The sequence below is a fragment of the Equus quagga genome, chromosome 19, assembly GCF_021613505.1.
Source record: "Equus quagga isolate Etosha38 chromosome 19, UCLA_HA_Equagga_1.0, whole genome shotgun sequence".
Lineage (NCBI taxonomy): Eukaryota > Metazoa > Chordata > Mammalia > Perissodactyla > Equidae > Equus > Equus quagga.
In genome coordinates, this window is record NC_060285.1 from 18,947,779 (window position 1) to 18,971,718 (window position 23,940).

At 46.3% G+C, this 23,940-nt stretch overlaps 1 protein-coding gene across 2 annotated transcripts in view; it reads right to left on the bottom strand.

The window, feature by feature from the left end:
- Positions 1–23,940, bottom strand: part of STAB2 (stabilin 2) — a 147,793-nt gene that overhangs the window by 69,485 nt on the left and 54,368 nt on the right. The window contains exons 19-30 of one of the 2 annotated variants that reach the window (XM_046646192.1): positions 22,876–22,938; positions 20,075–20,161; positions 19,158–19,244; positions 17,945–18,056; positions 15,054–15,234; positions 13,139–13,232; positions 11,734–11,892; positions 7,446–7,541; positions 5,651–5,743; positions 3,041–3,088; positions 1,435–1,571; positions 889–1,003 (exon numbers count right to left, since the gene is read on the bottom strand). In XM_046646192.1, the coding sequence (XP_046502148.1) occupies positions 889–1,003; positions 1,435–1,571; positions 3,041–3,088; positions 5,651–5,743; positions 7,446–7,541; positions 11,734–11,892; positions 13,139–13,232; positions 15,054–15,234; positions 17,945–18,056; positions 19,158–19,244; positions 20,075–20,161; positions 22,876–22,938 (1,272 nt within the window). The remainder of the gene's footprint in view (positions 1–888; positions 1,004–1,434; positions 1,572–3,040; positions 3,089–5,650; positions 5,744–7,445; positions 7,542–11,733; positions 11,893–13,138; positions 13,233–15,053; positions 15,235–17,944; positions 18,057–19,157; positions 19,245–20,074; positions 20,162–22,875; positions 22,939–23,940) is intronic. The other variant, XM_046646193.1, reaches the window with a different exon arrangement.

Here is a 23,940-nt window from a genome sequence, read left to right on the forward strand (position 1 = left end):
CATATGCACGTAATATGCAAAGAATCCGTGGGACTGCATGTAACTCTTTAACGTTTTCTAAAAGGAATTATGTGACGAAGCACACACATTTAGGTAACACTCAGCATAGACCCTTTTCATAGCGCTCACACCGAGGAGTAGGAAGGAATGTTTAGAGCGGTAATTCTCAGACATTTTTGACCGTGGCCCATGGTCCACTGAGGCAGCAGTTCCCGCTTTGCAGCAGAATCTTCATTCTCGTCTTGTGCCATTCATAGGAAGAGTTTTAAAACACTGCCCCGTGCCGCAGGGCAGCCGGACTTGCTCATGGAAGACTGACCGCAGTCCTGACCCACTGTCGTGAGTGCCGGAAGGTGACTTCCGCAGGGCTCGGCTCCTCCCCGGGCACTGCTCTAACTCCAGCGCATGGCAGGCGCTCAACAAATCTTTGTTGACTGACTGGCTCTAACTTAATATCAAATTTTAGTAAAATATAATGACTCGATTAGTAGCTTACCAGTAGCCAGCTCTTAGTTAACCAGATATAAAAATCAAAGTTGTGAAATTACACAGCCTTCACCCAGAAGGATGGAAAGGTTTGCCTTTCTAGATCAGTCTGTGGTCTGTCAGGAGAGCCTTGTGGCCAACCAGTGGGCAAAGGGCCACATTTTACAGGATCATTGCTACAGAGGAACTGTGTGTGTGTGTGTGTGTGTGTGTGTGTGTGTGTGCTCATGTATCAATATATGTTGATAATTATTGAAGCTGGTGCTGCCTACACGGAGGCTGGAGGTTCTACTCTGGTCTCTCTTTTGCTCATGTTTGGAAATTTCCATAACAAAAACTTTCAAAGTACAATATGAACACAGGTGACGTGTTTCCACTAAACAAATTACCACGCTCTCTTACCCCATCTGCCTTCGCCAGGTGAAGGAAGCTGCCCTGCAAGGACGTTGCCAGCATGTCAGAAGATGACAGAGCCTGCAGATCTGCCACTCTGTACGTGCCTGGTAGCGTATGGTATCTAAAACAAGAGGCCATAAGGGCTGTGATGAAGTACCAGTGCGTGAGGCAGGATCATTGAGTAGTTCAGAGAGGAGATTCTAGAGCCAGACCACCACATTCTAAATCTTCTCCTGCAATGGTCAGCCAGGGCACCTTGGGTTAGTTACTTATCACCCTGTGCCTCAGTTTCCACATCTATAAAGTGGAAAGAATTATAATGCCTATCTCATAGGGTGGTTGGGAGGAGGAACTGAGCTATGTGTAATGCAGTTAGCAGAGAGTTGGCTGTCAATAATGTTCACTGTTACCGTCCCGGGGGAAGGAGGTGAGGGGAGTCCCAGAACCTGTTTGGGTCCATGGATCTGAAGGAGCATGTGGCTTCCCTCCATTGAACTGCATTCACACTGACGTCAGTACGATATCGTGAGGAATAAAATACATAATACCTACCTTATTAGGGCTGGAATATTGCTCCTGGACAACCAGAATGCTTTCTCCTCTTGGTCCATGTCCTCGATAGCTTGTTGGGAGGGCACGAGGACAGTGAGGTTGGAGGCGGCTGACAGCAGGGGTTGTAGAGAAGCATTCTGAATCACAGAAGGAAGAGAAAGTGGCTTGACTCATGTTAGGGGACAAACAAGGTGGACTTAATGGTTGGCAGAGATGACAATCTCCCATGTGATATAATTTCAGGGATACTGGGAAGGTCCTAGTGACCTTCCCACCACTGGCTGATGCCTCAACTTCCCTTCTGAGACTCATTCCTTTTATTTAAATGTGTGAGCCTTGTCAAAAGGCAAATTTTCCTCATCAGGTCACATTTTGAGTCATTATCAGTCATTTACACTTTAGTCTAAATGAAGAGTCAGGGAATAGTCTTGATAGGATTATGAGTGTACGCACGTGTATGCGTGTGTACGTGCAGAGAACCTTAAGAATCCTTGGATGCCTTTGGAATACGGATGGTAGGAAGATTATGGGAACAGTTTTAGCATGGGAGAGAGACTGGAGGCCCGGAGTCAAACTTTACCTACTTTTCATTCTTACGTACAGCTAGTTCTGGGTAGAAGCAGTGGTGTGCTTATGTTTAACAACCAGCTCTCCAGGAAAAACAAACAAACAACAAAAGCCCTGGTTTGCAGTGCTCCCTGATTTCTGTGGTGTAAGTACTCCTACCATGGCTGATTTCAAGCTATGAACATGACGGCATTGAAAGTGGAGTTGGGAAAGATGAGCTGTCGCGAGCTTGGGTGACCTGGTGCACTACACCACTGGGCGAGCTTACGCATATGGGGTTGGTCTATACGGAAATCTGCATGTGCAGTAGGACTCGCAGTTTCTGCTCTTCCATCTAGTGGGGTCAGAGCAGCTGTCCTGGAGTGGGTGCTGACCAGGCACTACAGATCTTGGCACATGTCTTTTTAAAGGGGATAAACCACCTGTCGCGATGGCCGGCTGGGCCAGCCACCTTGGTCCACTCAGGCAAAGAGGACAGAGAGTCAGACAACTGCAGAGAGTGAAGATTGGCTTCTTTGTTCTAGAACTTTCCAAGGGAGAGGCAAAAGCGCCTCTGGGCATGCTGGGCTGAGAGCTAAGCACATATGAAGTATCCCAGATTGCACCTATAAATCCCAAGTCTGACTTGGTGAATTATAATGATAAATTATGTCGACTTTTCCAGAAAGACCTCTGTGACGAATGAAGCTATACATCTATATTTGAATTGGCTGAAAAGCTGACCACCCCAGCTCATCCTTGACAAGAAGTTCTTAGCCCTGGTGGCATGTTAGAATCACCGGGGGAGCTTTTAAAATACGCTGATGCCCCGGGCAAGCCTCTGACCAGTCAATTCGGTGTCTGGGGGTGGGAGCCCAGGCCCGGCTATTTAAAAAATGTGTTCCATGTGCTTCTAAAAGTGCAGGCAGGGTGGAGAGTCACTGCTCTAGACAATGGCCCTCCCTTCTGACCAGCTGCATTTTCAGTTTTCTATGAAACACATTCCAGATTTCTAAAATTACATACATTCCCAATCCTGGATTCTAACAAAGGTACTCACATTCAGCCACTGGTTAAATACAGCTGCCGCGGAGAGAAATGACAATTCCTTATTCATATCGTGCAGGGGCGGGAGGGAGAGAGGAGAGAGCACGTGAGCGAGGGCACAATGAGCAGCACGATCACAGCGCATTTCTGGGTGGCCTGCTCTGAGCTTCCCGGGGCTGGGCTCGCTTTCCTTGCCAGCCTCGCTGAGCCGACATGAAGGGGTGTTCCAGCCATTGAATTCCCACGTTGCCCGAGGTGCGTGTTTCTTTCATGCTTAGTGGTTCAATTATCTTCTATATTCACAGCAAAAAAGTAACCCCCAAACTTCAAATGAAACAACAACTGAAGGTCTCCCAAATCAGAATTTAGGTTGTAAGAACACGGCCATCCACCCGTACAGAGGGTCACGGAGCTCAGTAAACAGGCGCCTTTCAGAGCCAGTGGTGTGTAGTGGCTTGGAACCCGGGGCCAAACCACCCGGTTTTCATTCTGGTTTGGCCTTTTCCTAGTTCCTTAGGCAAGTTACTTAATCTCTCTGGGCCTCAATTTTCTCATCTGTAAAATGGGGATAAGGAAAGGTCCAACTCATAGGGTCGATGTGAGAATTGAAGGAATTAATGTTTTTAAAGTGCTTATGAGAGAGGCCGGCATGCAGGGCATGCTCAGTGAGCTTCAGCCACTCTGATTTTTAATTTATCCACCGTGGAATTTATTAATGAACATATGTATCGAACCGCCATGACTGGCACTGGGTCGGAGTGAAGGGAAGATATAACATATAAACGGGGAAAGATCGCCCTTCTCTTACACAACTTACAGTTGTTTTGGGGAAGTTAAGACTTGAAAAGATAACCAACTGTGCCAGTAGATCAGTGATGTTTGGAGGTGCGATAGAGTAAAGAAAGCTTTGGACTTTTGAGTTAAAAAAGACTGGGTTCAGTTCTTAGGTCTGCCATTTACCAGCTGTGTGATCTTGGGCAAGTCACTTAACCTCTCTGAGAACTCAAGTGCCTTATCTTAAAAATGAATAGGATGATGCCTTGCTCCTGGGATTATGAACATTACATGCGTTAGTGTATGTGAAAACATTTTTAAACTCTTGAACACCATGAAAATGGCAATAACATTTATATGAAAATTTACATAAAGACAATACTTCCCCAAGCTGTTTCAATTCCTTTTTGAAAGTAGCCGAGGTTATTAAATGTTAGTAAATACCTGGTAAAAAGTATATGAGTAAACGGATAAGGACAAGAGCTGAGATGATTGTGTAATCCCTTAAGGGGCAGCTTTACGGGAGGGGAGGGCACGAGTTTGACCCGGACTGACAGCCCAGAGACTGGGTCCAGGGGAGATGGGATCAGACGCGGCATGGAACTGGGAAAGCCACAGCTAAGCTAAGGCTAAGCTAAGCTATTTGGAAGAAAAGTGAGTTGAGGTCGTGTGAAGATGCCGGGAGCGCCAGGCTGAGGACACGGACTTTGGCTTATTTTCCGTGGGAGGAGAGGGTCATCGTGAAAGCAGGGTTTAGAGTTTCAAGGTTGTAGGAAATGTGGCCCACAGACAGTGCAGGGAAAGTGTAGGGTCTACTCTCCACGGTCTGGGTGTCAGGAGACAGCTCCTGGGCCCGATGCCGTGAGTAGAAGGAACAGTGTCAAGTGAAGGGTGGGAAGGACCCTGAACAGGCAGGGAGGCTAAGGGTCAGATGCTGCAGCCAGCCCTCGGGAACAAGGACTCAGGTGACCCTCTTAGTTTGGGGCAGGTTGCCATCCTGGGGATTGTGAACCAAGTGGTTGCTGATGAGAGGAGGGGCAGGGACCAGGCTGCAGGGAGCTGAACAAAAAGTAAGGGATGAGAAAGTTCATCAGTTAACTTTATTTCTCATTTCAACAAACCTTTATGAACAGTGGGAGGGAAGCAGGGAACAAGACAAAGCCCTGCCCTTGAGAGTTTACAGTCCGCTGGTGGGGGGATAGACAAATGGACACTCAACGGCCATCCGGTGTGCCGTGCACTACACGGATGGAATATTCTACACAGGTGGTCACGCGCTTGGGCTCTGCGCTTAGACAGCTGAGGGGCCTTAGGCATCTTTGCTTAGGCTCTCAGTTTCCTCATCTATAAAACGGGCATAATAATAGCATCAGCCTCCGAGGGCTGTTGTGAGGTTTCGGGTTTAGTAAGAGGCTTGGTACACAGAGGAGTTCTTACACACACATGTACACACACACACCCGGGATAGGGGTAAGCATAGGATGTTCCGGGGACCCATAGGAGGTACACAAACCAGGCAGGAACCCGCAGGGGGCTCAGCAGGGGCCAATTATTTGCTTATTTGGGAAGTTTGGGAACGGAAAGAGGTAGAATGGCAAGAAAGGGAAGACAAGACTGCTTGGTACACAGAAGGCGCCAACTAAAAGTTAGCTCCCGTCAGCCTGTAGAAAATTTGTGGCCCACAGATTTGCCATCTGCAAGAGGGAAGTTGCTTCCTATGAAATCTCCCAGAGCGAATGATTGGTAGAGCAGTTTAAAGGCATCCTGGTTAAGAGGGGTTTTTTTTTGTTTTTGTTTTAAAGAGTCTTGTCTTTATCTTCGATACTGGAGTTCGTCTCGGATGACTTACCACTGCTACATTTCCATAGCACAGAAGGCCATCTCCTTCATAGCCCTCTCGACAAACACAGCTCCAGATGCCAGAAGTAAACTGACAAGTTGCCTGATAAAACGAAGAGGGAGGAAATGGTTTGCTTTCCTGACTGAACAGTTAGATTGGAGTTACGTCGGCCCGTGAGACCTCAGGCTGCATCTAAGGTGAGAACTGCATCTGGGGCTGAAGGATGGAAGGAGACCCGCGGACCCTTCAGTGTTGCAACGAAAGGCTCCCGTCTGCGTATTTCACGCAGCTTCTATTTAACCACAATTAAATTCTTTCTTTTCATCCCTGCCAGATTGAGCAAGTGAAAATACAGGACACTCAGTTAATTTGAATTTCAGATAAATGAATACGTTTTAGTATAAGTATGTCCCATGTAATATTTGGGAGCATATTTGTGTGGAAAAAGGACTCATCGTGTATCTGAAATTCAGATTTAACTTGTGTCACGTATTTTACCTATCAACTCAATGTTGGTTCTTCCAACCTCTGGAATGAAATGAAAGTCGCCATAACTTCTCATGTTTGCGCTGTCAGGGCTTGCCTGGGCTTAAATTAAGCAAGAGTGTTGGAGCTCGTTCACTTTATGAAGTGCTCTCATAATTCTTGGGTAACAGATACTTTGGGGGCATCTCCCTCCATCTTTTCTTCTTTGAAAATAGCCCTCCACCCACCACGTACATACTATGGGTGGGTCCTGGCAGCCATGTTCATAATACGTCACCCCACTCCCTGGCCATAACTGACCGGCTCATATGTGGATATCGGGACCCAGCTGGGCCGGTCAGTTCCTTTCTCCTATGATTTGGAATTGGGACATGGGGAGCTGGTAAGTTAGTGGGCATCACTGGTGGGGGGGAGTGATGTTGCTCTAAAAACAGGGAGCTGTGTGCCCCCAGATGCACAGAGAGGCATTTACAGTTGGGAGAGAGACACAGAGACAGACAGAGAGAAAGCAAATACACAGGGAGAAGCAAAATGAGAGAGAGCATCGTCTCGGGGAATTGGGGGAAGAATCTGCATTAAACCTGGTGTCTTCAGGTCCTCGTTCTGGGTACCTGGGAGGTCTAGTTGTACTTCCTGCCCAAGGAGCTACTCTGGGGTACTCCCAACAAATCCCTTTTTTGCTTCAGTATTTGCGTGGATTCTGTTACTTGCATCGAAAGCACTGAGACTAAGGTGTCGTCTTTGTTGGTTCCGATGTTGGGTGCTTAGCGGATGTTCTTTTGAAAACATGAAAATGACCAGCTCTAATATCTTTGCCTACTGTTTCATAATTTAGGCACAACGCACACCTTACCCTTGAATGGGCATTTTCACCAATATTTTGGGTAAAATTTTAATATGACATGCAAAATGGGAGTCTAGTTATCCTTTAAACTATCCTGTTGGTTTAGAGTTGCCAGATTTAGCAAATAAAATATAGGACACCAACTTATATATGAATTTTAAATAAATGATAAATAATTTTTAGTATAAATTTGCCCTATGTAATATTTTGGACATACTTGTGCTGAAGGATTGTTATTTATTTGAAATTCACATCTAACCAGGAATCTTATATTTTATTTGGCAATCATATGTTGGTTTTTCCAAGCTTCGGAATGGAGTGAAAGTTGCAATAACTACTCACATTCTGCATAGGAACTCCCTTTGGGAGTAAGAAAGATTTTGTTCGTTGCTTGGCCCAAATAAGAAATAACCTAACCTTCTTTCTTTCTTAATTTTTTTTTTAAGTAAGGATAAAAGAAATCAAGTAACTCACCAGTGGATGACATTTCCCAGTTTGTTCCAAGCATGAAGTTATTGGCTCACAGTCAATCCCATTGCCTCGAAATCCTTTCTTGCACTCACATTCATTCTGTAATTCCAAGAACAGAGACAAAGGGGATTATTGAAAACAACTGCCTTCCATGCCTTGCCCTCACTTGGAACTGAAAAATGAGCTATGGAAGCCATAGTTGTTTGGCCCACCTAGAGAATAGTGTTCATGTCTTTTGTTTGTTACACTTCAGATTCCAGAGCTATTGGTCTCCACGTTCTATGTTACAGTTCCCAATCTGGTACTTTCTTTTTGAATTCATTACCCCAGAAGGGCTATAGGGAGAGTCTCAGAGAACTTAGACCCTAAAGAGCATCATATTGGAAAAATTGGCCCCTCCGTCCAAGAGGGAAAGGTAAAGTAAGCCATGGGGCATACACTTGGTGGAGATCCATGCACAGGGCCACAGCTAGTCTATGAGGCACTTTGTGTAATTTAGGACAGGCATCCCCTCTGAGCAGGTGAATTTGAGTAAGGCACCACCTCTACATGGATAACCTATGGGAAGCGGCTTAGAGGTGGACAGCATCTTCATGCAATAAAAACGTCCCCTCCTTCTGAGAAAGTTTAGGCCTACAGCAGGTACCTACCTTGGTGAGCAGGATGCAGGCTGGATTTCAGCCCCACTTGCCCCTGAGGCTGGGTATTTTGTGCAGGACACAAAATATATCACAGAAGCAGTGGCCCTGATCATGCAGCTACTAAATATGATGATGGGTTGTGTGACAAAATGGGGAAAATGTTTGTGTTAAGTGCAGAGTAGGAACCAAACAAAACTGTAACTGATTGCACAAGTGTAAAGGAATAAAAACCCACACATTAAAAAGACCAGAAGGAAAAAATATATCAGCATACAAGTGGTGATTGTGAGGGCTTTGTGAATGATTTTAACTTTTTTCTCTGCTTTTTCATTTTCCAAAGTGTCTTCCATTAGCAAGCATTCTTTTGAATTTAAAGCAATGATAAGAGGAGTAATCTCTTCAAGAGATAAAGAGCACAGGTATTGAATGACTATTATAGAACCAGCAACGGACCTTTATGCTGCTTTCAGTTTCGAGAGGAAGACAAAGCGTAAGTACATACGGCGTAAATAAGAAGAGTCCAGTCTTACTACAGGCTGGACAACATGAGATATTATAAGTGTTCTGGATAAACTGGCACACAAGATGCTTCCGTGAGGAGGACCGCTGCTGTTCAGAGGAGGAGGGATGGGCTGGGCATGTTCTGGGAAGTCGGACGTGGCTGGACCTTGAGAGAGGGTGGGAGGAGCAGGGAGGCCATTCAAGCTGAGAGCAAATGTCAGAGAAACGCACGGGGGTGGGAAAGCAGGCGCGTCCGATTGCAGAAGGGTTATTGAGGGGCTGGTCTAGAGCGCGGCTACGTGCACCCCAAGAGGTGAGGCAAGGAAACCTCATTAGCCTGTGGGAAGAAAGGAATACAACTTCTATTTACAAATTTTTCTCTTTAAGCGTATAAGTACTATCTACTATGAATGCTTCGTAAGGGAAGTGTGTATATCTTATGAAGTGTGTATATCTTATATGCAAGTGTACATGTATACACACGCACTTATATACGACTTCACGTGGTAGGGCAAGACCTTAAAAATAAAGGTGTTTCATCTTCTCCACCTGGTTTTGAGGTAGCAACTGTCTGCACCCCCAACCCTGACAACCCCCTGACATATTGACCCCAACACAGTTTGTCTTTTAAAATAAACATTCATGGTAGTTAGGATTTGTGCCCATTTGCACTATGTAAAAATTTTCAAGCCAGCTAGTAACGACTGAAGGGAATCCTACAGATGGTCTATTTTATTTCATATATAACACCATAGAAAGACCTTTCTCTTCCTCCGTCTCCCCCATCAGGATGATTTTCAGATTTGTCTGCAGAAAAGAAGATAAAACAGAGAGGGGATATATCCTATTACGGGTTGCATTGCGTTCCCCGCCCAATTCCTATGCTGAAGTCCTGACCCCCAGTACCTCAGAAGGTGACCTTATTTGGAGATAGGATGTTATCATGTAATTAGTTCAGTTAAGATGAGGTCATACTGGAGGAGGGTGGGTCCCTAACACAATATGACTGGTGTCTTCATGGAGAGGGGTGATTTGGACACAGATGCACACACAGTGAGAACGCTGCGTGAACATGGAGGCAGAGATCAGGGTGTTGCATGTATGAGCCACGGAATGCCAAAGATTGCCAGCAAACCACCCAGGGCTAGGAGAGAGGCCTGGAACAGATTCTTCTTCACAGTCCTTACAAAGAACCAAACCGGCCGACACCTTGATCTGGGCCCTCTAGCCTCCAGAACTGTGAGACAATACATCCTTGTTTGTTCTATGCCATCCCGTTAGTGACATTTTGTTACAGCAGCCTTAGCAAACTAATACAGATACCAAGGAATTTTTTTTTTTCTTTCTCAAATGCAATCTGGCAACTCAGGTGAGTCAAAAACTAATGCAATTGTTTGCCAAATGCTTGGCGAGGCATAAGACTGCAGTGAGCTCTTCACCATCAGGACTCTTCCATGGCCTCAGTCCTAGTACAGTTGACATCACCTCCCTCAGAGCCAATTAATTCCTAAGCAGTAACTTTCTCTGCCTCAGTCTCCCTTAAATGAAGTTAGGTAAAAGTGATCAACAAACTGTAGAGTGCTACAGACAGATAAAGTGTGGTCAAGGGTAGTGACTAAGAGGGCAGCTCCGGAGTCAGACTATGTGGGTGTGAATCTCGCACCATGGTTTATTTTCTGTGCGACATGAGCAAAGTATTTTTAGCCTCTCTGTGCCTCAATTTACTTTTTATAAATGGAATAATAATAGTATACCCACATGGCAACTTTTTTATAAGATGGAATAATAATATCATATCCACATGGCAACAGAAGCAAAAATAAACAAATGAAACGACATCAAACTAGAAAGCTTCTGCACAGCAAAGGAAACCATCAACGAAATGAAAAGGCACCCTACTGAATGAGAGAAAATGTTTGCAAATCCTATAAGGGGTTAATATCTGAGATATATAAAGAACTCACTTATTTGAGTTAAATAACAAAAAAATCCAATTAAAAAGTGGGCAAAAGATTTGAATAGACATTTTTCCAAAGAAGACATAGAGCTGGCCAATACGTACATGAAAAGATCTCAACATCACTAATTATCAGGGAAATGTAAATCAAAACCATAAGAGATGGTGCCAGCCCGGTGGTGCAGTGGTTAAGTTCACATGCTCCAATTTGGAGGCTTGGGGTTCTCTGGTTTGGATCCCAGGGGTGGACCTACACACTGCTTGTCAAGCCATGCTGTGGTAGGCGCCCCACATAAAACAGAGTAAGAGGGGCACGGAGGTTAGCTCAGGGCTAGACTTCCTTAGCAAAAAGAGGCGGATTGGCAGCAGATGTTAGCTCAGGGCTAATCTTCCTCAAAAAACAAAACAAAACATAAGAGATGTCACCTCACACTTGTGGAATGGCTCTCATCAAAAAGACAAGAAATAACAAATACTGGCGAGGATATGGAGAAAAGCGAACCCTTGTACACTGTTGGTGGGAATGTAAATTGGTGCAGGCACTATAGAAAACAGTATGGAGTTTCCTTAAAAAAATTAAAAATAGAAATAGCATATGATCTAGCAATTCCACTTCTGGGTATTTATCCCAAGGAAACCAAAACACTAACTGGAAAAGCTATCTGGACCCCCATCCGTGTTTATTGCAGCGTTATTTACAATAGCCAAGATGTGGAAACAACCTAAGTGTCCACTGATGGATGGATGAGTAAAGAAGATGTAGTATATACACACAATGGAATATAATTCAGCCATAAAAACGAATGAAATCTTGCCAATTTGCAACAACACTGATGGACCTTGAGAAGATTACGCTAAGTGAAATAAGTCAGAGAGAGAAAGACAAGTGCCGTAGGATCTCACATATATGTGAAATCTCAAAAAAGCCCCCAAAACCGAGCTCACAGATACAGAGAACAGATTGGTGGTTGCCAGAGTGGAGGGTGGGAGTGGGCAAAATGGGTGAAGGGGATCAAAAGGTGAAAAAAAAATAGTACCTATATCCTAAGTTTGTTGTGACAACCCATTCTTACTGCTACAGATGATCAAAAAGTTGCAGAAAGTTCTAGCCAAAGCATTTCTGTGTCCAGGGGGGAAAAAGAGCCCCGCAGGAATGCTGCGTCCTCGTTACTCCCTACCATGTCACACCTACCTGCCCTGGGCCTACGTACAAACATGTCGCGTTGTCGTGGCAGCCGCCAGCGCTGGGCAGCAGGCAGTTATTGATTTCTGAACAGTCTCTTCCGTCCCCGGTCCACCCCTGCTGGCACACGCAGGTGTGGGTCCCCACGCCAGTTTTGATGCATTCTGCCTGCAGGAGAAAAAGAAGCAGCGAAACCTTTCAAACCTTAGTCCAGACACACGATTCTAAAAGCAAAAAAAGATTTCCAGAGGTACATGCTAGAAACACATTTTTGCATGGAGTGCAATAGAAATGATTAAGATGAACATTTGCATTGAGATCAATGGAAAAGATGAAATGGTTAAAAAAGCAAAATTGCTTGGTGTTGGCCAGCTGATGGTCACCATTACTAACATTGTTGTTATTTATTGAGCCAGGGACTGTTCCTAATGTTTTGCAGGTGTAAGCCATCATCTTGAGGAAGGTACTGTTATACCTCTATTTTACAGATGACAGAGCTGCTCAGAGGAGTTAAGAAACTTGCCCAAGGTCACACAGCTACAAAGAAGCATGAACCCAGGTCTATGTGATGCTCGAGCCCAGGCTCCTAACCAGTGTACCAACTCCCAGGCCTCCCAGGATGACCACACCAGGAGGCTGAAGGCCAGCGGGGAGAGGGGGAGAGGCGCAAGTTAAGCTGTTGAGATGAGGCTGTCTGAGTGGGCGGGGCTGGTAAAAGAGGAGTCTGGTGGCTGAGACAAGGCGTTTGCCTCTGAGTTCATCCTCAGAGCCCGGGGCAGTCCCTGAAGGGGTTTCAGGGTGGGACAACGTGATCTGATCCACTTCAAGCTGCTCCGGCTGTGGGTGCACAATGTGGGTGGGCCAGAGAGGCTCAGGGAGATACATTAGTAAACTGTGGGGCAGGAAGGACGGTGACTAGGGCCAGGTGGGACTGGCGACATTGAAAAGGTATTAGTGAAAGCAATGGGGTTCAGGCTACTCTCCTGATAATTATAGAACTCAGGGCAAGTCACTTAACACCCCTGAGCCTCAGTTTCCTAATCAGTCAAGTGGGGATAACAATATTTGCTTCATTGCGTTGGTGGGAGGAGCAAACGAGATCTGGTGCATTAGAGTCGCTTGTCAGCTGTAGCGTTTGACTCAGAGTTTATTACTACTGATCTCAGTGTCTGATTCTCAGGCTGGGTTGTTAAGAATCCAGAACTCCCCCATACATGTGGACCTGGGGCACGTCCACCATACTGGATTTAAGAAGTGCAGGCTCACAGGAGGCTGCGGGGACCATCTTTAAAATGCAAGGTTCACACAATTGTGCTTCGAGCCATGAAAAACCATCAGACACTGCCTTTTGGAAGGCCTTCCCTCAGGATTTCCTAAAAAGCCAGGACGCTTGGAAATGAAGATCAGCACTCACATTGCGGCTGCAGCCCCCCGGGGTTGATCCCGCACAGGGGTCCGTCTCTGAACAGAGGCTGCCGTCCCCTTCATAGCCTGCTTTGCAAACACAGCTGCAAAGAAGAGCGAGTACATGAAATCAGGCCCAGAAACATAAGCACCAGCCCCCCAGAGGAGGCCAGCCAGCAGGGGCTCCCGTTCATGGCTGGACAGCCTGCCCTTGTTGGGGGAGCAGTGTCACGGGTACTTCTGGGGTCTGCAGTCAGACTCTCCTGGCTGGGGATCCAGGCCCCACCTCTAAGCAGTTGTGTGACCCTGGGCGAGTCCCTTAACCTCTGGGAGACTGTTTCCTCTTCTGGACAATGGGTCTAATCATAGTGTCACCCTCACAGAGCTGTGAGGAAGAATCAACGAGCTCATGCACGTGGAGCAGTTGGCAGCCCCTTGCACACACTTGTACCTTATAAGCTCTGGCAGCTTTTCTGCTCTTCTTGGACTGGAACCCACCTCTTTATAACTCTAGCTCTCTTACCCGGTTTGGCAGAGAACAACTCTACTCTCAATTCTATGCCAACGTTCTTAAAATATTTGAAAATGACGGTCAGGTGAGACCTCCTCTCTTTCTCTTTTCTGGTCCCTCAGGTTCCCCTCCCCAGCCCCAAACACAGCATTCTCAGGCGCCCTATTCCGTGAGCTGACACAGTTTCCTGACCCCTTACCCTCTCAGACGCTCCTCTCAAAATGTTCCACCATGATACTTCTGCTATTGAATGTGGGCCATTCGTTCATGCAGTATTTCTGGAGGGCCCTATGAGGGAGAGGTGCCACGATAGGTCCTGGGCCACCCTGCGGCTCCATCATGCCCCACGTCACTACCACAACTGTGCTTCACAAAAATTAAAAAGAAATATTGTTCATGCATCAAGGCTCCTAGAGGAACTAAATATTTTGATGCCCAAAGAAAGAAATAGGTTGATCTGTTCAAATGCTTGTTGACTGACCTGAGGTTATGTGATAGAGACAGACCCACGTTGATAGTTGTTTGTGGATGATGTGAGGTTTTATGGGCACTTTTGAAGACTTATGATTTTTGCCTTTTGCTCTGGTGTAGATCCTAGCTCCTTAGGAAGATGCATTTCTGTCTTACGAGCGTGGAAGAGAAAAGGTCCCCGGCTTCATGCAGCCTACGGTCTAGCGGGGCCGACAGACCGTAATAGGCAAAGAAAGAACTGCGTAAGCACAAATTGAGAAAAGTGCTATAAAATAGGACCAACAATTCCAGGCCTTCTCTGCATCTCCCAGGAAATTTTTTGGGTGGTTACTGCTTTTGAGCTAGATATTCCAGAAAGGAAAATTTCCTCTGACATTTTCCCCCACCCCTAGTCCACTGCATATGTTAGAATTAAGGACACAAATGGTGATCCAATGACCAAGGACCCAATTTCCTATAAGATGCTTTTAACAGCGAAGCTATTATTAACAGCCTTAGGAGGTAAAGGTGTTTTTAAAGCTTGGAAAGTTGGTGGACAAATCTCCTTTACCTTTCATCAAAGCCAATGACAGAGTGATGATGATAATTAGAGTTTCCATGACTGAACACCCGTGATGTACAAGCCCTGGAGTTTTACATTCATTTTTTCTAATCTCCACAATTGCCCTGCTAGACAGGCAGCATCACCCTTATTATTCTGATGAGAAAAGAGAGGCTCAGAGAGGTGAAGTAACTTGCCCAAAGTCACACAGCTGGTAAGTTTCAAAGCAGGGAGGGTTACAATTGGAAACCCAGCTCAGTCTGAGGTTTGCTCCACAAAAGCCTCAGTGGCAGCTGGAGAGAACAGTTCTTAATTTACCAAGAGTTTAGGTATGTGTTGGATCTACCCGTAGGTGACACAGTGGCTGTGGGCCGTTCAGGGTGGTGCCCTCCACAGGCCTACCTTGCTGTCCCATTGCTATATTCACAGGTGGCGTGGATGTGACAGAACTGCACGTAGGGCCCGCAGGCTGAGGTCTGCTTGTGGCAGAACCTCCCAGTGGAGCCGGCTCTGCATGTGCCGGGGAGGCAGGCCCCATCACTGTCAACCCTGTTATCACACATTCCGTCGATGCACAGACATTCTGAAAGAGAAGGGAAAGGGACCCTCAGGGCTTGGAGGACAAGCTTAGCATGGAGCACACGGATCATGGAGGACAGGGACCACCTCCCCTCTCTCCCCACTCACTCCTGTCAGAGCAGAACCTGGGGATGAGCAGGGAAGGCTCTGGATGCTATTTCCTAGCATCTCGAGTGTTTCCCAGCGTGCCTGAGACAGCTGTTGGCGAGCCTGGCTGTCCCATCAAGGACGAGAAGAGCTTGATGTCAAGGCTAGTTCTCTGTATGTGTGGGGTTGTGGGAGGGAGGGTGGGTTGTGATGGTAGGAAAGGGGCCGAGGGACTCAATTTTCATCTCCTGCATGGCTGGAGAGTTTAGTCTGGAAATTTCTTACCTTTTCATGAAGACATTCTGGAATAAATAGAAGTGATTTCTCATGCTGGCATGGCCTTTGATGTAGCTTACACATTTATTCTTCATTCTCTATCACAGCAAAGCAATGATAACTAATGGCCAGTATTCGCACACTGACTGTTCTGGGCGTGGGGCCAGCCTCTAACCTGTACCCTCTCATAAATCATCACCAGCCTCAGGAGGTGGGTAGTTTTATCAGCCCACTTTCCAAATGAGGAAACTGAGGCCCAGAGAGTTGAAGCAAATTGTCTACTTGCTGCTAAGTTCCCAAACAGGGACTTGAACTCAGGCCTTCAAATTTCCTTTCCATTAGTGCCTATGTGTAAACACAGTAGATCAGTATATTAACTGGCATTTCCACATGTCTGTTATTATTTTAAACTGTAGCTGCTTACTTTGCTTTTGAGTATAGGTGTTTAAAAATTACAACATGAGGGGCTAGTGCCATGGCCGAGTGGTTAAGTTCGTGCGCTGTGCTGCAGTGGCCTGGGGTTTCTTGAGTTTGAATCCTGGGCACGGACATGGCACTGCTCATCAGGCCATGCTGAGGCGGCGTCCCACATCCTACAATTAGAAGGACCCACAACTAAAAATACACAACCATGTACCCGGGGGCTTTGGGAGAAAAAGGAAAAATAAAATCTTAAAAAAAAAAATTGCAACATGAGCCAGCTCATCAGACTCGGGCTCCTATGCAAGGGGGAATGAAAACAAGGACACACAGATTCTCAAAGGCAGGTGGCAAGGATTTGGGGGCTCAAATACCATCAGAAATGGAGGAATCAGTGGTTTTGCCCCAGGAGGGACTGAGGTGAGAGGAACTCGTGTGGGTGCTTGGAGCCAACATCCAGGAGAGAGAAGGGAAATGCAGCGAGCGGGGCTGGAAAAGCACAGCTAGATTTAAAACAAAAAAGACTTTTCATAAACTTTTACGTAAGTCAGGGCTTAATTTCTGAGGAATAAGACCAGGAACGAAGAGGAGGCTTCCCTGCCTGAGATGGCGGGCAGCCACAGACCCGGGAGGAGAGGCGTTGGAGCAGGACGCCCACCGCCACTGCCCGGAGCCTCAGCAGCCTGCCCTGCTGGCTTTGTAAAAATGCCAAAGGCGGCAGGCTTTAGAACAGACCCTTATTTTTTTTTCTTAGAAACTTTATTTGGCAAAATGTTCATTACACCAGGATCAACAGCCCTGACTCTGCTGTGCTGGCGTCCCGTCCATCTTGAGGGGTCTTAGTGAAGATCAGACAAGGTAAGAGAGGGGAAGGGTTGTGCATGTGTAACAGACGAGTGGAGTTAGTGATAGTAATAGGAACGGCTTCATTCATTGATTACTTGCTAGGTGCAAGGTCTGTGCTAAAGCCCTAAGTTAGGATCTAATAATCAATAATTTCTGATGTAGGTAGCAGCATTACTTTCATTTTACAGGTGGGGAAACTGAGGCTTAACGAGAGACTTTTTTCGAGGGTCATACAGCCAGTAAGTAGCAGAGTGGGGATTTAACCCCAGGCTGATTTGACTCCACAGCAAACCCTGATCTACTCCTTTTATTCTATCCTTAAATTCTAATCCTAGCTTGGAAATATACATCTAACTATACATACATATATATATAAGCATAAATATACACATGATGTCATTTTAAAGAGCACAATGCATTTTCTAAGATTACTTAACAGTATTTTTTCAATGCCTATTGTTGAACTTTCTACATGTCTTACGAGCTTTATGACACTCGTGTCACTGAACTCAGAATAGCAGCCACAATAATAGATGCTAATAACAGCTAGTGTATTGTTAGTGCATGTGAGGTGCAAGGCATTGTTCTAAGGCAAGTGCTTTCCACTTATAACTTGTACTAACCTTACCAGGTAGTTACTATTATTATCTCCATTTTATAGATGAGGGAAGTGGAGGCCTAGAGAGATGTAGTAACTTGCCCAAGGTCACACATTTTGCAAAGGGAGGAGCGGGTGGAAGAGAACTGTTTGAAGGTAGGGAGTGAGCCTGTTTCTTGATATGGAACTGATTTCAGGTATGTAGGAAACCTTAAGAGATTGGTTTTCAAAGTGTGGGCCTTGAATCAGCAGTGTTGGCATCCTAGGGACTTGTTAGGAATGTAAATTGTCAGAGACCACCCCAGGCCTACTGTCACAGAAACTCTGCAGGTGGGGCCACAATCTGGCATGTGCCTAAGAGATGCCCTGTGATGAGGGCATATGCCAAGCAAAGGGGCACATGCCACCAGGCCTGCACCATCAGCTTGCTGCAGTGCAGCAGGGATGCTGGCAGAGGAGCAGAGGAAACTTTCAAAGGGCCACTTACTTTTGTCGCACTGAGGTCCGTATTTATTGGGATCTGAGCAGAACTGACACTGGGATCCTTGGAAGCCATCCTGGCAAATGCATGTCCCATTGCCACCAATGCCGTCCACACACTGCAGGCAAAGGCAGGCCCCATGGGCTGTTAGGACAGCACACACCCGTAAAGGAGTCCCTGATGGGTTCGTTTCATGGCCTGACTTCTTTGAACTCAGATCCAGTCCTCCCTGAAACGACCCTTTGGGACTCCTCACAGAAAGTGGAGTTATGTTGGTATCAGATAGGGAGCTAAAATGTGACAAATTTGGGAGTCTTGAGCCAGGATTTAGAACTTTAAGGGAGGTCATTCAAGCGTGGGGGGTCACAATGGTGAACTGGGACCTCCAAACAATGGTTAAGGGATGGCATGATAAGCCACCCACCTTCAGAATGAAGGCTGGCCTTCCTCTCCAGATTTTCATCCGCTTGGACACCACTGTGTTTCCCACTTTGGGGGTGAGCATTTTACCTGCCGTCTCCCCAGCGGTCTCCAGGTTGGATTTGTATTGACCGCCCGGCTATAGTAGTTGATGGGTACCAGCCTGGTCCTATTCTCCTCATCTGCCTGGTGCTGTCCCCAGTGTGGTTGCACAGTTTTCCTTCCCCTTGAAAGAGGTATATTCTAGATGTGGTTTCTTAAATGCACAAATCTATAATTTTCCCATATGAACCACACATACTTTTACCTTCATTTGTTTAGCTCCAGCCTTCAAGCTGGATGAGTTTGGGCCTTTATAGTTCACTAGGTTTTGCAGATGGGTTAAATAAAGCAATCCCTGGAAAGCGCTATTTTTTTTTTTTCAAGTATCATAAAATCTTAACCGTGGGAGAAATCTTGGGGATCAATGCAGGCCAGCTCTGCTCTCTCCCACAGGAGAGTGGGTCCAGAGAGCCTTGCTGACTTGCCCAAGGTCACGCTGTCAGCAGCAGGAAAGCAGAGACTAGAAGCGACATCATGGACCTCCTCCCTCCCCACCCCTGTCCCGGCCAAGATTCCTCCTACTGCTGACACCTGTTATTTCAGTAACTGATCTGTTTCTTTTACTTCCTGGAAATAGTTGGCTGGCATTGTATCGCTTCTTGGCTTAGTGGTTTTAAAAATCATCTTTCGACTTGACTTAAGACAGGTCAACCTCAGTATCCATGAAAAAGTGTGCATCAAAGATTGTCCTCGTCACCTGTCCGTTCCCCGAGCATGGATTCGAGAAGCCTCCTGGACACTGGTTGCAGTCGGGCCCGTAGAAGCCTTTGCAGCATTTTGGTATCTGAGAAACAAAATATGTGTTGCCTTTGAAACCCCAAGCAGAGTGCCAATTCCTCAAAGGAGATCTATTTTAATTTCCACTATTATCATAAACACCATTAGTGCCCCCAATGAGCTTTTTCTTTTGAAGATGTGGCATGGCTGGTGCTCAGCCATCTGTTCACCACCAATCTACTGAGGGGTGACCTTGGGGGCCAGCCTGGCTCAGGCCCCATGGGAACAAGACAGATGAAAACTTGTGCCCATAGAACCTATGTTCTATCCAGTCAGGGAAGAGACAGTAAATTTAAAAAAAAAGAAGAAAGGAATTTCAGAGAGTAGTAAGTGCTGGGAAAACAAAGTTGCATCATGAAGTGGAGGCAAGTAGGGGCAGAGGTGGGAGGAGACTGGAGGTCATTGTGGCTTGGCTGGTGATGGAGGAGGTGACAGTTGAATGGAGACGCGAAAGATAAGCCAGCCCCAAGAAAACCTGGAAGAGCATTACGAGGGAAGGAATGGCAAGTGTGCACACTCTGAGGTAGGAATGAGGGGAAGAGACAGGTCAGAGACATGGCAGAGGGTGGGCCAGGTGAGGGCACCCAGAGTGGGCTCCATGTTAAGAGCAACAGGCAACCATGGAAGGGTTGGATGCAGGGAAGGGGGTGACTGGCCTCCGTGTAGAGACTCTGCCCTTCGATTCCCCTGCAGGAAGACATTGCTAAGGCCCCACAGGCAAGCTGTGACCACATAGACCCTGGGGCCTGAGAGTGTGGCCCTGGAGCTGACCGCCTTGTTGGCTTCTGTGTGGGTCTTGGTGCCTGGAAGATGGCCCCGGCTACACACATTCCTCACCTTCACAGTGGCATTACAGTATCTGGCACAGCCACTCTTCAGGCTCCTTGTTCTGCCAGTGTAGACACATTTGTGTGTGAAGAGTGCCTGGAGGAAAGCCAATGAGAAAAAGCATTGCAGTCCACACTGCAAAGTCCTCTGGGCATTGCTCAGTTTCTGCATACACTAGATGTTCTGGTTCCATTTTACGTAAGGAAAGAGCACTAGATCCCACCAGCACACGTGGGTCCCAGTCAGAGCTTAGTCACCCTCTTTAGGCCTGTTTCCTTGTTGGTAGAATACAGGCCAGGGTTTGCACAACCCAGAGCCCATGTATCTTTATTCCACCTCTCATGCCATGGGAGACATTGCTAATGGATCAGGGACCACTTTCCTGTTCATCCTGGATGTGGCTTAGCCTTCCCTTCCAACCTACAGCCAGCCCTAAGCTCCTCCTATATAGAAATTTTGGAGCCAGGAAAGAGTCCATCTCTAATTTGTAGAAGATCCAGCAAACACAATAGCAATAGTCTGAGTTTTTCTCTTAGGAACATGTGTGTGTGTGGGGAGCAGATTTAAGGTACCCTTCCATGCTCTAATCCCTGATGCTCACTCATGATTATCTAGAGCTACCATGTATTGAGAACTAACTAGGGCCAGACGCATTGCTTATATGAGGTCGTCAATCTTCAATCCCATGTGGACATTTTTCATCCCTTTTTTATAGATGAGGAAACTGAGGCCCAGACAGGTTAAAGCACTTTTTCTAAAGAATACTGCCAGTAAGGGGCAGGTCCAGAGAATGGGTCTCACCACCTACTGACTTTAGGATACCACAGGCAAGTCATGCAGTCTCCATGGGCCTCAGCTGCCTAATCTGTGAAATGGGACAACAATGCTGATCTGAAGTTTGTCCTAAACATTCAGTCCCTGGCTCAAATTTTAAGTTAGATGAATGTCAATATCGAGTTTACCCCTTCATCTTTGGCTCTTGCTCAAGAAGAGAGCCATGGGAACTTCACGGGCTATAAAATCCTAAAATATATAGGATCTATATAGAATATAAAGGAATTCTGGGGTCATTGAGGAAGGAACACTCAGTCCTCTTTTTGGATCTCAAAATAATTAACCAAGTGTAGATCAGGGGAGCCTGGGGGGCAATTTTGACTCCAAGCCATGTGTCTTGTTTCTCTTTTTTTCCTCTTTTCTTCCTCTTTCCTCGGGCTGGGGCAACATAGGATCATGGTTCTGCCATGAACCAGCTGTGTGATCTTGTGCAAGGTGTTTTATGTTTCTTTGCCTTAGTTCCAGGATTACACAGTGGTTATGACGACAATATACCTATCTCATAGATGTGCTGCATGAAACATTTAGAACAATGTCTAGCACACACACAGTGATCACTGGGATGCTAGTCAACACGATTTCCTCTTTTCCCCTCCCTCTCCATACGCCCTGGTCGAGGCATCCCGAAGGACTCAAGGCTGATGGCGTCATTCAGCAAAATAAATACCTGAACGCCTGTGTCTATTTAATTTTACTGTTTTCCTTTATTAAATGCTTCATAATAGGATTGCATTAAAGAGCTCATCACCTTCCTCAGTGATCTATTCCAGTGGTTAATGACTCCCGGTTGGGACGTTCTTTCTTAGGACAAACTTATAGGCAGAAATTTCTATCATCAATTTTACCTTAGAACACTTTGCTTTGGCCATTAATAGAGTACCTGGCATATGATCGTGAATTGTTGTACAACTGTCCGTTTTCCTTTTAGAACAGAGATTCTCAAGACAAAAACAAAACAAGACAAAAAAACCCTGTAGCTTATTCATCTGTATGCCCCCAGAACCAGCATTATAATCCTCAATAGATGTGTGTGGAATTCAATCAAACTTGAAAAGGTTTTGATGGTCCTAGTGTCATTTTCTTGACATTTCTTGTATTTCTCTCCAGAGCAATGCTTGGGAAGAGCAAATATGAATGAAGAGTGGCAGAATATGCCATCCCCAAATATGCCACTTTGGCATCAAGATTATTTTGAGCTAAAGGCACTTGAAAAACAGCAGATACAAAAGGGACACTCTGATCTCCTCATTTCTTTCTGAAAACAGGAGATAAACTCCCATGCGAGGCCCTCCCTGTACCAGGAGAAAAGAAGCATCTTGTCACCAGAGACAGCGAGCCGAAGCTAGGAAAAATCTGTACAAACAGACCTGATCTTCCCGTAGCTTCCCCATACATTTTAGCTACATTGCCACAGCTGCCTCTCTTTATTTAACCTACTATGTAAACATTTGGGTTTTGTCACTTCTTTGGGTCTTCCTTCTCTTAGGGGGGCTCCCATGTACATGTATATATCTATGTACTTTTCTTCTGTTAATGTGTCTTACGTCACTTTAATTCTGAGGCTCGGCCGGAGACCCCCTAGAGGGTGGAGGTCAAGTTTGGCCTCCCCTACACAAACACTGGATTTTATTTAAGAGGGAAAAATAGAGAAGGAATGAACCTTGACTGAGTGGCTTCTTGATTTAGGTATCGTGCTTGGGTTTTTATCTATACTAATGCTGCTGCTGCTGTTAGTATTACTTACAGATGAAGAAAATTAGAGTACGAAGGCTAAGCAATTCACCTAGGGGTGAGCAAGGATTCAAACACAGATCTGTGGGTTGTCTTCCTGCCATCCCCCAGATCACAGGCTAAGAGCCAATCTTATATTACCCCAGTAGAATTACTATCTTTTAAGAAGGACAGTAGAAAGGATGAGAAACCACATGAGCGGGGTGGCTTGAGTGACATGTGGCTTCATGAAGCTGTGCACTCACTGTGGGCTCAGAGTTCGCAGGACATTTGCTCCAATACACCAGGGAACAGCTCACACAAGTGCCCTGGAAGGAAAGACAGGGGATCAGTATAGGTGGGCCTGTAAGAGGGAGTGGGGACCACCCTGTCTGGCCTGGTGCTTCCTCCCTGTGAAGGGGGTTCCACCAGCCTCACACTCCTGGCCTCTCTCTGACCCGCTCCTGACTCCTCCCCAGAGAGAAGGAGTGAAGTCCATGCCTATGGGGTTGGGGAGAAGGAACTGAGCTTGCTCAGAGAAGCTTCTTTCTCTCCCTCTTTCAGAGTCAGACTGGCTACAGGCCTCAGGCTTCTGACTGACTCTGCTGTGTAGAGAGGCATCTGCCCCCGAGGGGACACTTCAGTTGTCCACTTGTGCCAGGGACTACTTACTAGCATTGGCCACACACTTAAAGCCTTGTTCTCCAATTAGCTTAGTTGAACATGGACTCTCTGCTTTCTAGTCTCCCATTCTTGCTCCATTGGTTCTGAATTCAGGAGGAAGGAAAGGGGTGTGCCTCTGAATCTCTCCAGATCCATTCTCTGACCTCGACCGGGCTCTGTGCTCCAGCAGGTAGACCCTGAAGGATGGTCTCCCAGCCTCCCTTGCCAGCTTCTGATTGGTCTTTGCCAGCGTGAGGCGCCAGCGGGAGATTGGTGGGTGGGAAGAGAGCAAGGTCAAGGTATTTCTTCCCTGCTCCCTCTCTGCTTGGGCACCATCCCTATAGCTCCTGATGGACATCACTTCTTCCACTCTTCCAGCTCTCACTGGGTTCAGGTAACTCCAACCCCTCCCCTCTTCGACTCTCTGGTCCCGGTGGGAATGGTTGCATGCTATTGCTTCCCTTGGATGCCCCAGCGTAACTTGCTTGTTTCCTCAGCCCTGCCCACCCATCTGTAGCAGCTTCTTTGTTTGAACCATTGGGATAAATTCTATTTCCTGCATGGACCTGAACTAGTACAGGGAGTTATTAATTAAACTGCTAAACTCCAAACCTACATGCCCAAAGGCGGCTATGGGTTCAGCCTGATGACAACTGAGACTTCTAGAA